The 12,876-nt window shown below is 56.1% G+C and overlaps 1 protein-coding gene across 3 annotated transcripts; it reads left to right on the top strand.

Moving 5' to 3' along the window:
* The first annotated feature begins 411 nt into the window (after nucleotides 1–411).
* Nucleotides 412–12,714, top strand: CDAN1 (codanin 1). Of its 3 annotated transcripts, none has more exons than XR_013967107.1 (28): nucleotides 412–510; nucleotides 739–1,226; nucleotides 1,454–1,660; nucleotides 1,875–2,044; nucleotides 2,175–2,288; nucleotides 2,370–2,448; nucleotides 2,851–2,971; nucleotides 3,144–3,253; nucleotides 3,719–3,808; nucleotides 4,508–4,583; nucleotides 5,095–5,300; nucleotides 5,616–5,736; nucleotides 5,872–6,018; nucleotides 6,127–6,293; nucleotides 6,614–6,701; nucleotides 6,926–7,015; nucleotides 7,179–7,233; nucleotides 7,488–7,621; nucleotides 7,702–7,805; nucleotides 8,061–8,219; nucleotides 8,610–8,673; nucleotides 8,866–8,944; nucleotides 9,104–9,205; nucleotides 10,337–10,444; nucleotides 10,574–10,637; nucleotides 10,807–10,988; nucleotides 11,215–11,322; nucleotides 11,905–12,708. XR_013967107.1 is itself a non-coding variant. In XM_080808326.1 (28 exons), exons 1-28 carry the CDS (start codon nucleotides 421–423, stop codon nucleotides 12,028–12,030), a joined length of 3,693 nt encoding a protein of 1,230 aa, XP_080664452.1. In that variant the 5' UTR covers nucleotides 412–420; the 3' UTR covers nucleotides 12,031–12,714. The 3 variants fall into 3 exon arrangements, 2 of the variants coding, with proteins under 2 accessions (XP_080664452.1, XP_080664451.1); XM_080808326.1 differs by having other exon boundaries at nucleotides 1,457–1,660; nucleotides 9,104–9,252; nucleotides 11,905–12,714; XM_080808325.1 differs by having other exon boundaries at nucleotides 9,104–9,252; nucleotides 11,905–12,714.
* The last annotated feature ends 162 nt before the right edge of the window (nucleotides 12,715–12,876 follow it).

Raw genomic sequence — 12,876 nt, 5'->3', positions numbered from 1 at the left:
AAAAAAAAATGCCTAAACTCTTGAAAGAAAAGTGTGTGCTTAACGCAGAAGGCAGGTGTTTCTCCGGAAAGTTGTTCATCTTTACCATCCATCCGCTCTCCCGGGTCCTCGGTCTCCCGTCATGTCGAGTCCCCACAGGTCGCCCCGCGCGCCCGGGCAGCCGGAGCTGGGCCTAGCCGACCGCGGTGCGACGGGCTCTACTTGGCGGGCCACCGGGCTGTGGTCGTGGGCGCGGAGCCGTCTGCGGCCCTGCCCGAAGGCCTGAGCACGAACTCTGCCGGGGAAAGCCCCGGCTCCGCCCCTCTGCCCCGCCCCTCCGCCCAGCGGCCCAACGGTCGCTCCGCCGGCCGGCTCCGCCCCTCCCAGGCCGCCCGTGGCGCGCCGGCGCCTGCGCAATCGCATTCAAGCGCCCCGACCGGGATGGCGGCCGTTTTGGAGTCGCTGCTGCGAGAAGAGGTGTCGGTCGCAGCGGCGGTGAGGTGGATCGCTCGCAGCGCCCAGAGTTCCGAGGTAACAGCCCCTGCACACCCCCGGGCCTGACCGGAATCTGCTTTCCGCGGGAGATACCATCCCTCAGGTCCCTTTTCTCGAGAGTGCCTGGCTGTCAGCCCGGGCCGAGTGCGCTCCAACTAGGGGCCGCTGTCCGGGCCGCCCGCCTCAGCGTGCCCTGCCGTCCCGGCTGCTCGTGGCGCCGGGCTGGCCGCTGATCCTCTCATCCCTTCCCGCTTTCTTCCTCAGGATGACCCCGGGGAGGCGGCCGCGCTGAGCTCCCTCCGGCCACTGCGGAAGGAATTCGTGCCGTTCCTGCTGAACTTCCTGAGGGAGCAGAGCAGCCGCGTCCTCCCGCAGGGCCCCCCAACCCCCGCCAAGGCGCCGGGCTCCTCGGCAGCTCTGCCAGGGAGGCCGGGGGGCCCGCCGCGGGGCGGCCGCGGGGCGCGCAGCCAGCTCTTCCCTCCGACCGAGCCTTCGAGCGCCGCCGCCGAGGCCCCTTCGGCCCGCCGCGGGGGCAGGAGGCGGGGCCCGGGGCCGGGCCGCGAGCGGGGAGGCCGCGGTCCTGGGGGCCTGGAGGAGGGGGTCGGCGGAGAGAGTCAGCCTTGGGCTGGGGGCCGGAGGTCCAGGGGCTCTGGCAGCCCCGGCAGCCCCAGCCTCGTGCGCTCTGATCCGCCAAACCTCAGCAACCTGGAGGAGTTCCCTCCCGTAGGCTCGGTACCCTCCGGCCCTGCAGGGTGAGAATCAGCCCTCCCCCGTGAGCGGGGTGGCACGAAGGCTGTGCGAGGGGAGTCAGAAAATTAGGGCCGGGCGCTCCGCAGTTGAGCGTGGGAATGGTCGGAAGGTGGGGGGGGTGAGATAACCACAGTAGTGAGGGGCATTTTGCAAGCAGCCCCCGCCCTTGAGGCGGTGGAGGGGGACATGTTTGAAGGTAGGAATTTGAGAAAAACCTGTGGCCACTTAGCAGGACGAAGCCTTCACGCAGGATCAATCCAACTCCGGTGAGCGAAGAGCGGTCACTCTCCAAGCCCAAGACCTGCTTCACCTCACCCCCAATCAACTGTGTCCCCAGTTCCCAACCCTCAGTCCCGGACACTAGCCCTTGGGGCCATGGCCTTCCCCCAGGGTGCCGAAGTCTGCAAGAGGAGCGGGAGATGCTCAGGAAGGAGCGGTATGACCTTGCCACTCCCTGGGTTGTCAGCTTCCTCCCACTGGGGCATCTGTAGGGCTTTTCCCTGAGATTAGTTTGCCCCAGGGAGCCCTGGGTCTATTTCCTGGGCTGCGGACATCTGCTCTGGAGGAACTGGAGTGTGGCTGTAGGGGTCCGGGGCGGGGGTGGGGGGGGAGCTAGGCGAACTGCTCATGACATCTTTCTGTCCCCATAGCTCTAAGCAGCTGCAGCAGTCACCTTCTACCACCTGTCCCACCTCAGAATTGGGGCCTCCCCTTCCCAGCCGGACAGGAAACCTCACAGCTGAATCCGCTGATCCTGCCAGAGTGTCTTCCCGCCAGCGCCTGGAGCTGATAGCCCTCGTCTACTCTTCATGCATTGCGGGTGGGTGGGAGCAAAGGGTGCTGGAGTGGATGCTTGTGGAAGTGTGGGGTAGGAGAAATAGTAAGGTGTGCGAAACTGAGCCTTGGTTCCTAATGGTGCCCAACACCCTGGGGTTTCTTTTTATATCCAGAGAACCTGGTACCAAACCTCTTCTTGGAGCTTTTCTTCGTCCTTCAGCTCCTTACTGCTCGGAGGATGGTGGCCACCAAGGACAGTGACCTTGAACCAAGTCCAGGAGCACCAGGTTAGTGGGCAAGCCTCTTTTTGGAAACGAGGTGTGGAGATGAAATAGTTCTTAACTGACAACTTGGTACTATCCTTCTAGATTCCCTGGAAAGCCCACTGTTCCAGAGTGTCCATGATTGTGTCTTCTTTGCAGTGCAGGTTTTGGAGCGTCAGTTTCAGTGAGTTTCCCCAGCTGAGGCATTTAAGCCTTATTCCCATTGTCCACTTGCTTCTCTGGCCACTTGGGGTAAGTGCTTGTGCTTTCCAAAGGCACAGTGACCCTGGGCCTCTTCCTACATGTAGCCTATCATTTTGTGTCAAGGCTATGAATTTAACTCCTGAAAGAATCAAATTGCCTCCTATAGTCTTGGCATCTGCCCTTTGGGTTTGTGTCTGATCTTTCCCTGCTCCATAGGGGTCTTTCCTGCCCCCCTTGCCTCCAGCATCTTAAATGCTCGGCCCATGACTTTGCCTTACATACCTGCTCCATGTTCCCAATAATGTTCTCTGTGGTGCACAGGTGCCCGCTTCCTATTTGCAGTGCATACCCTTCTCAGTCAGATGCGCTCTTGTCCCTGTAGGGTTCTTTCCTACCTGGACAAAGGGACCTTGAAGCTCTTGGCTGAGAACGAGCGGCTGCTGTGCTTCTCACCTGCTCTGCAAGGCCGCCTCCGAGCTGCCTATGAGGGCAGTGTTGCCAAGGTAGGGACCCTGCCTAGCCCTGACCTCACCTTCCCCAGCCTCATCCTTCAGGCAGCCTGGCGCCCACCACCCTACCGTCAACGTGGGCTAACTCTGGGCAGAAATACGGGGGTGAAGTTTTCTGAGCACGATCTGTGAGGGTTCCATCCCTAATGTCACTCCCGTATTTTAGGTCTCTCTGGCGATGCCACCCTCTGCTCAAGCTGTCTCCTTTCAGCCAGAAACAGACAATCGTGCCAACTTCTCCAGTGACCGAGCCTTTCATACTTTTAAAAAACAGAGGTGATAAGAAAAGGGAACTTTGGGGAGGGAACGAGGTGACATTTTCTCTGGGATAGGCAGCCTATGTTGTTTCCATAGAAACTAGGAGTTTGGCACTAGCAGGTGGTAGGTTAGCACCACTGGGCCCTTCCCTTCCAACCATCAGAATGGCCACGTACCTTCATTTTGTTTCCTGCGGTGGACTTGAACCTCTGATTTTAGCAGCTTTCTCACAGGTGTATGACTTTAGTCACGGGGTTCTCCAATAAGAGAGAACCGGATTTTGCTGCACACTGGGGTCTGTGAGTCCTTTGATGAGCTGCCACTGGGTCTGCAGCATTATCATCATCTAGAGAACTTTGGAGAGGAAAAGGAATGGGGCTGTGGATTGTCCCGTTCTCTATTCCTCTGAGCTAGAGAAGGTCCTCCTGGTAGTCGGTGAGGTCACCCATATCTCAGTTGATCAGGCATTCTTGTGTCCGTCAGGGACGTGTTTTTTGAGGTGCTTCGAGAGTGGGAAGATCGGCACGAGGAGCCTGGCTGGGATTTTGAGAAGGGCTTGGGCAGCAGGATCAGGTAGGTGCTCCCACACCGGTCACCTTGTCTCTCTTGCTTCCAGCAGTGGGCAGCTTAGTGGTGTTCTGGTAGCTGACTGGAGGGGGGCTCTTCCCCGACCCCTAGCCCGCAGTTACCTCTGTGCTCCTTCATCTCTAGTTACTGGCAGCTTTGGCCCAACTCAGAAGGGATTTGTTTGGCTAGCTCCTTGCACTCAGACGTGACCCAGACTTGTTCTGTGATGGCTAATGTCTAGTTAAGTGCAAAACCCTTTCTCCAAATTGCTTGAGTGACGGAGTACTTGGCCCAAGTCACTGGTTAGACCATTTCCAACCTCCCATTTTCTCCATCACGTAGTTCAGCAGTTCTGAGGACTTCACATAGTGAGATGAGGTGCAGAGAGAGTATCCTCTGTCCAGGGATTTGCCTTCCACTTGGGTCATGAAACTCACTGGAGCCCAGTGTAGACTGAAGATGAGAGGGGTGGTACTATTTCTTGTCAGGTTAAGTGTATCTGTAGCCTTGAGGGATGCTGGTGCTGAGGAAGGAAGGAAGTCCCTTACCTGTTACTGTGAGGTGTACTTACCTGTTACCTTGTGCTGGCCAGCTCTGGCCGAAGTCTGCTCGGGGCCCCTGGTAAAGGACTGAAGAGCTCATTCGCTCAGACTTCTGCCCCCTTCCTCCTTCCCTCACATTCTGTTCCTGCCTCTTACTCCACAGAGCCATGATGGGTCAGCTCTCTGCAGCCTGCAGTCATAGCCATTTTGTTCGGCTTTTCCAGAAACAACTTCTCCAGGTAATAGCCCCAGCAGGAAATTATAGGGGACAGTAGGTATTAAAGACAACCAAGTAATGACTGGCACTCTGGGATGGGGCGGACAGCCAGGCAAGTCCTGGGCTGGAGTTTGAACACTTCTGTTCCGTTGGGGGTGGGGGAGCAGTGGCCAAAATCAGGCAGTCGAAGAGGAGCCAGACCCCTCTATCATGAGTCCTGCACGCCCTGCCCGCCTGCAGCCTCTCACTACTTCCTTGCCTCAATTTGTGCTGTGGTAGAGAGAGCACTGGCGCACTACTCGGGCCTGATTTCAAATTCTAGCTCCAGGGACCCTAGGCAAATGTTCCACCTTGCAGTTTTAGCTTCTTCACCTACAAAACAATATCATCCCTATTTTGAAAAACAGATCTGTTGCACCTGATACGGGGTTGGCATTCCCTAAATGTTCATTACTTCTACCCTATTTTGTTCAGTCCTCCTTTCTGGAAAAACTTAGGGGTTGTTTATTTGTCTCCTCTTTCCTCTGCCTCAGATGTGTCAGAGTCCTGGTAGTGCTGGGGGCACTGTCTTGGGGGAGGCTCCGGATGTATTAAGTATGCTTGGAGCGGACAAGCTGGGGCGGTTGCGGCGCCTGCAGGAAAGGCTTGTGGCCCCTCAGAGCAGCGGGGGACCCTGCCCACCCCCCACCTTCCCAGGCTGTCAGGGCTTCTTCAGGGACTTCATCCTGAGTGCCAGCAGGTAAAGGTCCCCTGTGTCTTGCAGGGAGTGGGGCTAGGGCCAGGAGAGGTTGGTCTTTCGAGAAGGGCAACAGTTGTCTCTCTCTTTGCCTGGAATCTAACAGGGTGGGACTGGGCAATGGCCGGGCTCCTTGCAGCTCACACTTCTGCCTCTGTTTCCCTTCTCATTCTCTTACCTACATAGGTAACCTCACTGTTCCTTTGCCTCCCCTCTGTACCCCACTGTGCCTTTCTATCTGCAGCACCTCTTCTCTATTCTGGGTCTTTCTACACCTCTGCCAGTCTCTCTCTTTTTTTTTTTCCCCTTCCTTCCTAGCTTCCAGTTTAATCAGCATCTCATGGACAGTCTGAGTTTGAAGATCCGGGAGCTCAACAGCCTTGCCCTGCCCCAACCTGAGCCTAGTGATGAAGATGGGGAGTCAGACGTGGACTGGCAGGTTAGAAAGCAGAATGAGGAAGAATACAGCGTTCTGACCTAGGAGGGAGGGGCTATTTTCAATAATTTATAACAGATTCATAATTATTCTAGAAGCCCTATGCTTAGGACCTTTTACTTCCCTGATCCCTTGCAGGGTGAACGGAGGCAGTTTGCCATGGTGCTGCTCAGCCTGAGGCTTCTGGCTAAATTCCTGGGCTTTGTGGCTTTCCTGCCATACCGGGGGCCCGAGCCACCCCCCACCCGTGAGCTCCAGGACTCTATTCTGGCCCTGAGGAGCCAGGTGAATGGGGGCTCTGGTAAGGAGGGCTGAGAGGGGCCCCAGAGTCCTGGAGTTGAAGGGCATGTCTGGCCCCCAACCTCATCTACTGATCGAGCCCTGCCCCACCAGGTGCCCCCGGCCCTGGACGTGCGGGCTCTGCTGCAGCAGGGACTGCGGGCCCGCCGAGCCGTGCTCACCGTGCCCTGGCTAGTGGAATTCCTTTCCCTCGCTGACCACATCGTGCCCCTGCTGGACTATTACCGCAGCATCTTCACTGTCCTGCTGCACCTACACCGGTGAGTGTAGTGAGGGCAGGGCTAGAGCTGAGGGCACTGTCAGGGAGGAGGCCACATAGCCCAGGCCAAGGCTAATCCCGAGGGGAGATGCATCCCAGGTCCACGGCAGAACCGGGGAGGTTTCTTGCACTTCGATTGGGCCTTTTTGACTCCTGTGGCCCAGCTGAGAGGGAATACAGATCTGGGAAAGGGCGGTGAGGAGATTCTGCTCGCCTGCATGACAGCTGTCTCCTTTTGGGCTACTTTTGAGAATTACCTTCCCTGTGATAGCTTTCTTTTACTCCCTTCCATTTCTTTCTTGGCCCCAATGTTCCTGTTAGGAGCTTGGTCTTGTCAAAGGAAAGTGAAGGGGAGATGTGTTTCCTGAACAAGTTGCTGCTGCTGGCTGTCCTGGGCTGGCTTTTCCAGGTTAGTGGAGTGAGGGAAGATCCAGATTGGGGAAGGGAGGCAGCCAGTGTGGCGGGAGCTGGGGAGTGGGAGAATATCTGAGTCTGATTGAGGTCAGACTCAGAAGATGGGAGGTGGACGGGGGCGATGGGAATCCTGTGGTTTCGGAGGAAGGTTGCTTTGCTCCTGGAGCCATGAGGTCTTTAGTGCAGACTGCAGCTTGCACTGCCCTGATCTTTTGTCAGATTCCCACGGTCCCTGAGGACCTATTCTTTCTGGAAGAGGGTCAGTTGGATGCCTTGGAGGTGGATACAGTAGCTTCAGAGCTTGGGTTGGTGAGTGTTGGGGTCCAGCCAGAGCCGTGGGGGTGGGAGGAATAAAGGAGGCAGGCAGGCTGGGAATTCCTAGAGTAACTGTCTTCCCCGACTGTCCCATTTCTGGCATAGTGGGAAGGAAGAGAAACCTGCCTCCTTAGCTCTGCTCTGTTCTCTCCCCAAGGATGGCATGCCTGTGGTGGACCAGCACCTGCTCTACACCTGCTGCCCCTATATTGGTGAGGACACTGATGCTCTGCCGCCCAGGGTCCTCGGTCCTCGGCCTGTCCCTTTATGAGTACCCAGCAGGCAACCTGTAGGCTTCACACCCAAACACCTTGTTCTCCTTAGGCGTTTCTCCTTAGGCGTACTCCACAAGTATTTGTGGAGTAAAGTGGCCTCAGCCATTTTACTCCACAAATACTTAAAACCCAATATGCCTGGGAGCGTAGGGGTGGCTCTGGAACTAAGCACTTGGGCTTCCCTGATGCAGGAGAGCTCCGAAAACTGCTCGCATCCTGGGTGTCGGGCAGCAGTGGGAGGAGTGGGGGCTTTGTGAGGAAGATCACTCCCACCACCACCACCGGCCTTGGAGCCCAGCCTCCCCGGACCAGCCAGGGACTGCAGGTGAGGGGCTGGGTGGAGGCAGGGGGCGCCGGGAGGGAAAGAGAAAGGAAACTTGACGCACTGTTCCTTCCTTCCCATAGGCACAGCTGGCCCAAGCCTTTTTCCACAACCAGCCGCCTTCCCTGCGCAGGACTGTGGAGTTTGTGGCAGAGAGAATTGGCTCTAACTGTGTCAAACACATCAAGTGAGTGAGGGTTGAGAGGGTTGGGAAGGCAGATCCATGGAGGGGTGCGGGCTTATTCCCTCACGTGTTCCCCCTTTTAAATCTCCTAATGTCTTGCCAGTCGGAGGCAAGTTAGCTTGAGGGGAAGGATGTGGTGGGGAGGCTCAAACTGCTAACGTTCTTTGAAGTTAGTTCTGACCAGATTTCCTTGAATTTGTAGCCCCTTTCTGATTCAGCTCCCTCAGCTACCTCCAAGCCTCTCTGTCCCTGCTGCAGGGCCACGCTGGTGGCAGATCTGGTGCGCCAGGCCGAGTCACTTCTTCAGGAGCAGCTGGTGACACAGGGACAGGACGGGGGAGATCCAGCCCAGCTGTTGGAGATCTTATGTTCCCAGCTGTGCCCCCATGGGGCCCAGGCATTGACCCAGGGGCGGGAGTAAGAGATACTGGTCTACTTGGACCCTCATCCGCGCTCTCAGCTTTTCTTTTTCTGACTTTTTCACACATTCTTTTATTCCATGTGCTCTCCAATTCACCCCCCCCCTCCGTTCTCTTGCTTCCTCTGTAGGCTCGTATCTTGGGCTTTAGGACCCAAAGTCCGAAGTTGAATTTGGAAGAGCAGGGGATTGGGTGTCCCATCCCTCCCAGCATCAGGGATCAGGGCTGGGCTCAGGACTGACAGTGCTTCTCTTCCCCCCACCCCACCCCACTGTACCCTCCACAAGGCAGGGCCATCCTGGTTCAGGTGATGGGTGCCCTTGGCCTTTCCTTCTGTGAGCCAGGCTGAAATCTCTAGCCATCACTGAAAGCCTCTGTTTCTTTTCAGGTTCTGTCAGAAGAAAAGCCCTGGGGCTGTACGGGCACTGCTTCCCGAGGAGACCCCAGCAGCTGTAAGTAGGGAGGAGGCCGAGAGCCTGCACACTAGTGTCGTGGTGGGAGAGTGTGCCATGGGCTGTGCGTGCGTGAGGCTGCTGATGGCGGGTGGGCCCGTGGGTTGGTCCCGGCCTTGGGGGCGCCTTGCATGTTCATGTCATCCGCAAGCTTCCCTGGGCCCCTGACGCTACAGTTCTTCTGGGTCACAGGTTCTAAGCAGCGCAGAGAACATTGCTGTGGGGCTTGCAACAGAGAAAGCCTGTACTTGGTTGTCAGCCAACATCACAGGTAAGGTCTTGGCTAGGGGAGGGCTGGCCAGGTTCTTCCAAAGTGGACTGGCAGAAAGTGTGAGGCCCTTGGGGAGATGGAACACCAGGCAGCTGGAAATGGTGCTGGGCATGCGTTGGCGTGGTGTGACCCCTTTTCTGTTTTCCCTTTGACCTGCAGCACTGATCAGGAGAGAGGTGAAGGCGGCAGTGAGTCGCACACTTCGAGCCCAGGGTCCCGAAGCAGCTGCCCGGGGGGAGCGGAGGGGCTGCTCCCGAGCCTGTGAGCACCACGCTCCCCTCCCCTCCCACCTCATCTCCGAGATCAAAGTACACAGCTCCCCTCCTCCCTGCGCCCCTCCCCTCTGCCCTCTCCCCGCTTTTTTCCTGGTCTCCCTCCTTCCTCGCGTCTGCTACAGTGTCTCGTGTAGCTGCTTTCTGTGTTGTGCAGCTAGTCCAGTGTCCATCATGACAATGGGGTTCGGTGGGGCAGAGCTGAACTGAACGGTTTTCCTCATTGCTCTTCTCGGACTTCTGGTACTTGAGTCACCCGAAAGGGGAAGCGGGCAGATGGGAAAGTTTGGGAGGGGCTGCATATTACACAGGTGCCAGTGGGAGCCTGGTCACGAGGGCCTGTCTGGTATTAACAGGTAGGAAAGTCTCTAAGGGGCAGTTACCTGCTTTTGGGATCGGATTTCAGTAATGTTCTCCTCTGTGGGAGGTGATGCTTATTTAGTTATAGATGGTAAGAATAAACTATCATTGCTCTCAATCTGAAAAATTTAGAACCTGTCTAGAGTAGGGGTCAGCACACAGCCACACTTGGTTCAGTTATGAATTGCCTAAGGCTGTTCTTGTGCTACAGCAGCAGAGTTGAGCAGTGGGGCAGAGCCTCAACTCTTTACTTATTGGTAGGGCCAAAGATTAGGACTAGGGCTAAGGAGGAATGACTAAAGATGGAGAGTATCTGGGAGGGAGAAGAAAAGGCTAAATGGCCATTAGCTACTGGTTTTCTCTACTGAAACGACTTTCCTGAGAAGATGAACAGAGAAGCCTGAGAGAGAGAAAATCCACTATGTGCTTGCTAAGTCAGGCGCTCTCTGGGAATTGGCTAGGTTCTCCTTTCTCTGAAGATGAGGGACATCTCAAGCTCAGGCAGCATGTTGTTCCTCGGCTGACCTGCTCCCTCTCCTCATCTGTTGGCGTCCACGTGGTTGCTTCTCCCAGCTGTGCAATCCCGGCCGAGCCCCAGGTTGAAGGCACCTTGACCCTGCCACTTCATCCAGGGGCCGTCTTCCTTTTCCTTCTGCCTCTTTCCACTGGCTGATCCCTGCCCCAGGCCACGTTCTCTGTGGCCTCCAAGGTCCCAGCCGGGTATGCAGTCTCACTCTCCTTCCACCCCTGCTGTCTCCAGGATGTGCTGTCTTTGGCTGTGGGCCCCCGGGACCCTGAGGAGGGAGTTTCTCCGGACCATCTGGAGCAGCTCCTGGGCCAGCTGGGCCAGACGCTGCAGTGCCGCCAGGTGAGCCACAGCGGGACACTCCGCTGGGTGTCCTTGTCCGGCGCCCGTGATCCGGAGCTGCAGTGGCTTGAGGCCGCAGCTGTAAGGACGGTGCTAACGCCCAGGATTTTCCCTGCCTGTTTCCCACAGTTCCTGTGCCCGCCTGCCGAGCAGCATCTGGCAAAGTGCTCTGTGGATCTAGCATCCCTCCTTGGTATGACTTCTTTCCATGACTTCTCACTCTTGCCAGATCCCCCAGATCTTGGGGCTGGGTACAAGCAAGATAAGACACACATGGAGCTTTGTTTTCTTCTTCCTCCCAGGGGCCAGCTAGGGGACCCTACCTCCGTCTCTTAAAGCTGGGCTTTCTTCTCTTCCCACAGTGGCAGACCACATCCCTGTCCTTGGGCCCCCATCACCCCGCGGGCTAGAGAGAGGGCAGGCTCGAAGGCTCCTGCACGTGCTGCTCTCCTTGTGGAAGGATGACTTTCAGGTGCCAGTTCCACTGCAACTGCTGCTGAGCCCAAGAAATGTGGGGCTTCTGGCAGACACTCGGCCAAGGGAGGTGAGCCGGCAGACCGGGGGCAGTCAGGCTCCTTAGCCCTCTGCAGTCCTGTTCTAACCCCACCGCTGTGGGCGGGGTTCCTTTACTCCCCTTTTCTGGCAGTGGTGCTCAGTTTGACACCCTAGCGTGGGCTCCAGGCAGCTTCTGCGGCAGTTTTCTGTCCTCTGGATCAGTCAAGGTCACTGTGTGTTCCTAGCCACCCTGACCTCCTCCGTATGTGTTGCAGTGGGACCTGCTCCTCTTCTTGCTCCGGGAGCTGGTAGAGAAAGGGCTCATGGGACGGAAGGAGATAGAGGCCTGCCTGGGCAGCCTCCGTGATGCCCAGTGGCCAAAGGTAAGGAGTTCTCATCTCCTCATACCTGGACAGAGAACAGGTGTCATATGCCCTTTTATCCTGAAATGAGGCAAGTGACGGGGCCCAGGCATTCTTCAGATCTTCCCAAAGCTCAGTGGATTTTGTCAGGTATCTTCAAGACCGCCCTGAGATGATGTCGGGGGAGGGAAGAGGGAAGGCAGGTAGGTAGTTGGAAAGCAGCGTGGTACCGTGAGTAGGAGTTTTTAAAATCAGAATAACCTAGATTTTAATCTCAGCTGGTACTTAATGTTATTGTGATCTAGGGCAGAATGATTTATACCTCCTACGGTTTGTCAAGATGAAACATGTTGGTGGTGAAGTACTCCGTGGTGGAGTCTGCTGTCAGATTTCACTCTCCCTGGTGGAACTTGAACGTCCCAGAGTACTCCTGGGTAAAGGGGTCACATCCATTTCAGTGTAGAAGGCAGGTGGGAAAAAATAAGGTTGTCTACTCACTGGTTAGCCGGGCTTGATATTGGATATTGCCTTTTAGTAGAAAGATTGTACCATCCAGAATTATGTGTCAGTCAGTGTTGTCTGTCATCTTTCTGCTTATTCCAGGACTTCTCTGAGGAATTAGCGACACTGTTCCACCTGTTTCTAGCTGAGCCTCATATGCCAGAACCCCAGCTAAGAGCTTGTGAGTTGGTGCAAACAAACCGGGGAACTGTGCTGGCCCAGAGCTAGGGCTTGGAAGCAACCATGTCTTGGGTGTCTGACCAGAACCCTGGAATCCCGGCTGATTATGCCTCAGGAGGAGGCCCCATGCCCCACTCCGTGTGCTCACTGCTGACCCTTGCTGAGGAAGGAGTAGCTGAGTCTGTCAGGCTTCCTGCTCACGTGTGAAGGAAGTGTGGGGCTGCCTGGCATCCCACCGACTGCAGGCTCACCACCCGAGTCCTAGAGGAAGGAGGAGGGTTCGCCTGATTGAAGATTATGAAGGCAAAGCCTAGAGACTCCAGTCCTGGAGCCGAAGAGTTGGCATTTATTACTTGGATTATTAAATGACATGTGTGGGCTTGATGACCTAGGACTTGAGCCCCATTTGCTGCTACCCCAGCATCCCTTAAAACTTTGTGGTTTGGAAATCATGACAGAGGCAGATGACTTCTGCTTAACTTGTGGAGAAAGTTAAAACATCAATCTTGGGAATCGACATTTTCTTACCACCAGGAGCTGGACTGCTGCCATCTTAAAAATGCACAACACGGGAGGTGGGGCTGACCCGCCAGAAACCCAGCTTTTACCCTGCACCTTCTCTGCCTTCAGCCCTGTACGGGTACTAACTCTCAACCATAGCTCCAACCAGGGGCCAAGCACAGGGCAGAACATTAGAGCTTTTTAAAATAAACTTGTTTTCTTTATCAAGGGGTTCCTATCTAGTTATTCTCACCTGACTCTTCCCTTTAGCAGGCTGCAAAGTCCCAGGTGGGCTTGAAGGTGGGCACAACAGTAGAGCTAATGGCTGTACTAATGGCCTGGCCACTTAGCAGTGCCTAAATATTCCATCCTGTTGGAGCCTGGGGCCCTGTT

Source organism: Martes martes (assembly GCF_963455335.1).
Source record: "Martes martes genome assembly, chromosome: 7".
NCBI lineage: Eukaryota > Metazoa > Chordata > Mammalia > Carnivora > Mustelidae > Martes > Martes martes.
Note: the sequence above shows the minus strand (reverse complement) of the source record. Positions and strands in the feature narration are given on the sequence as shown.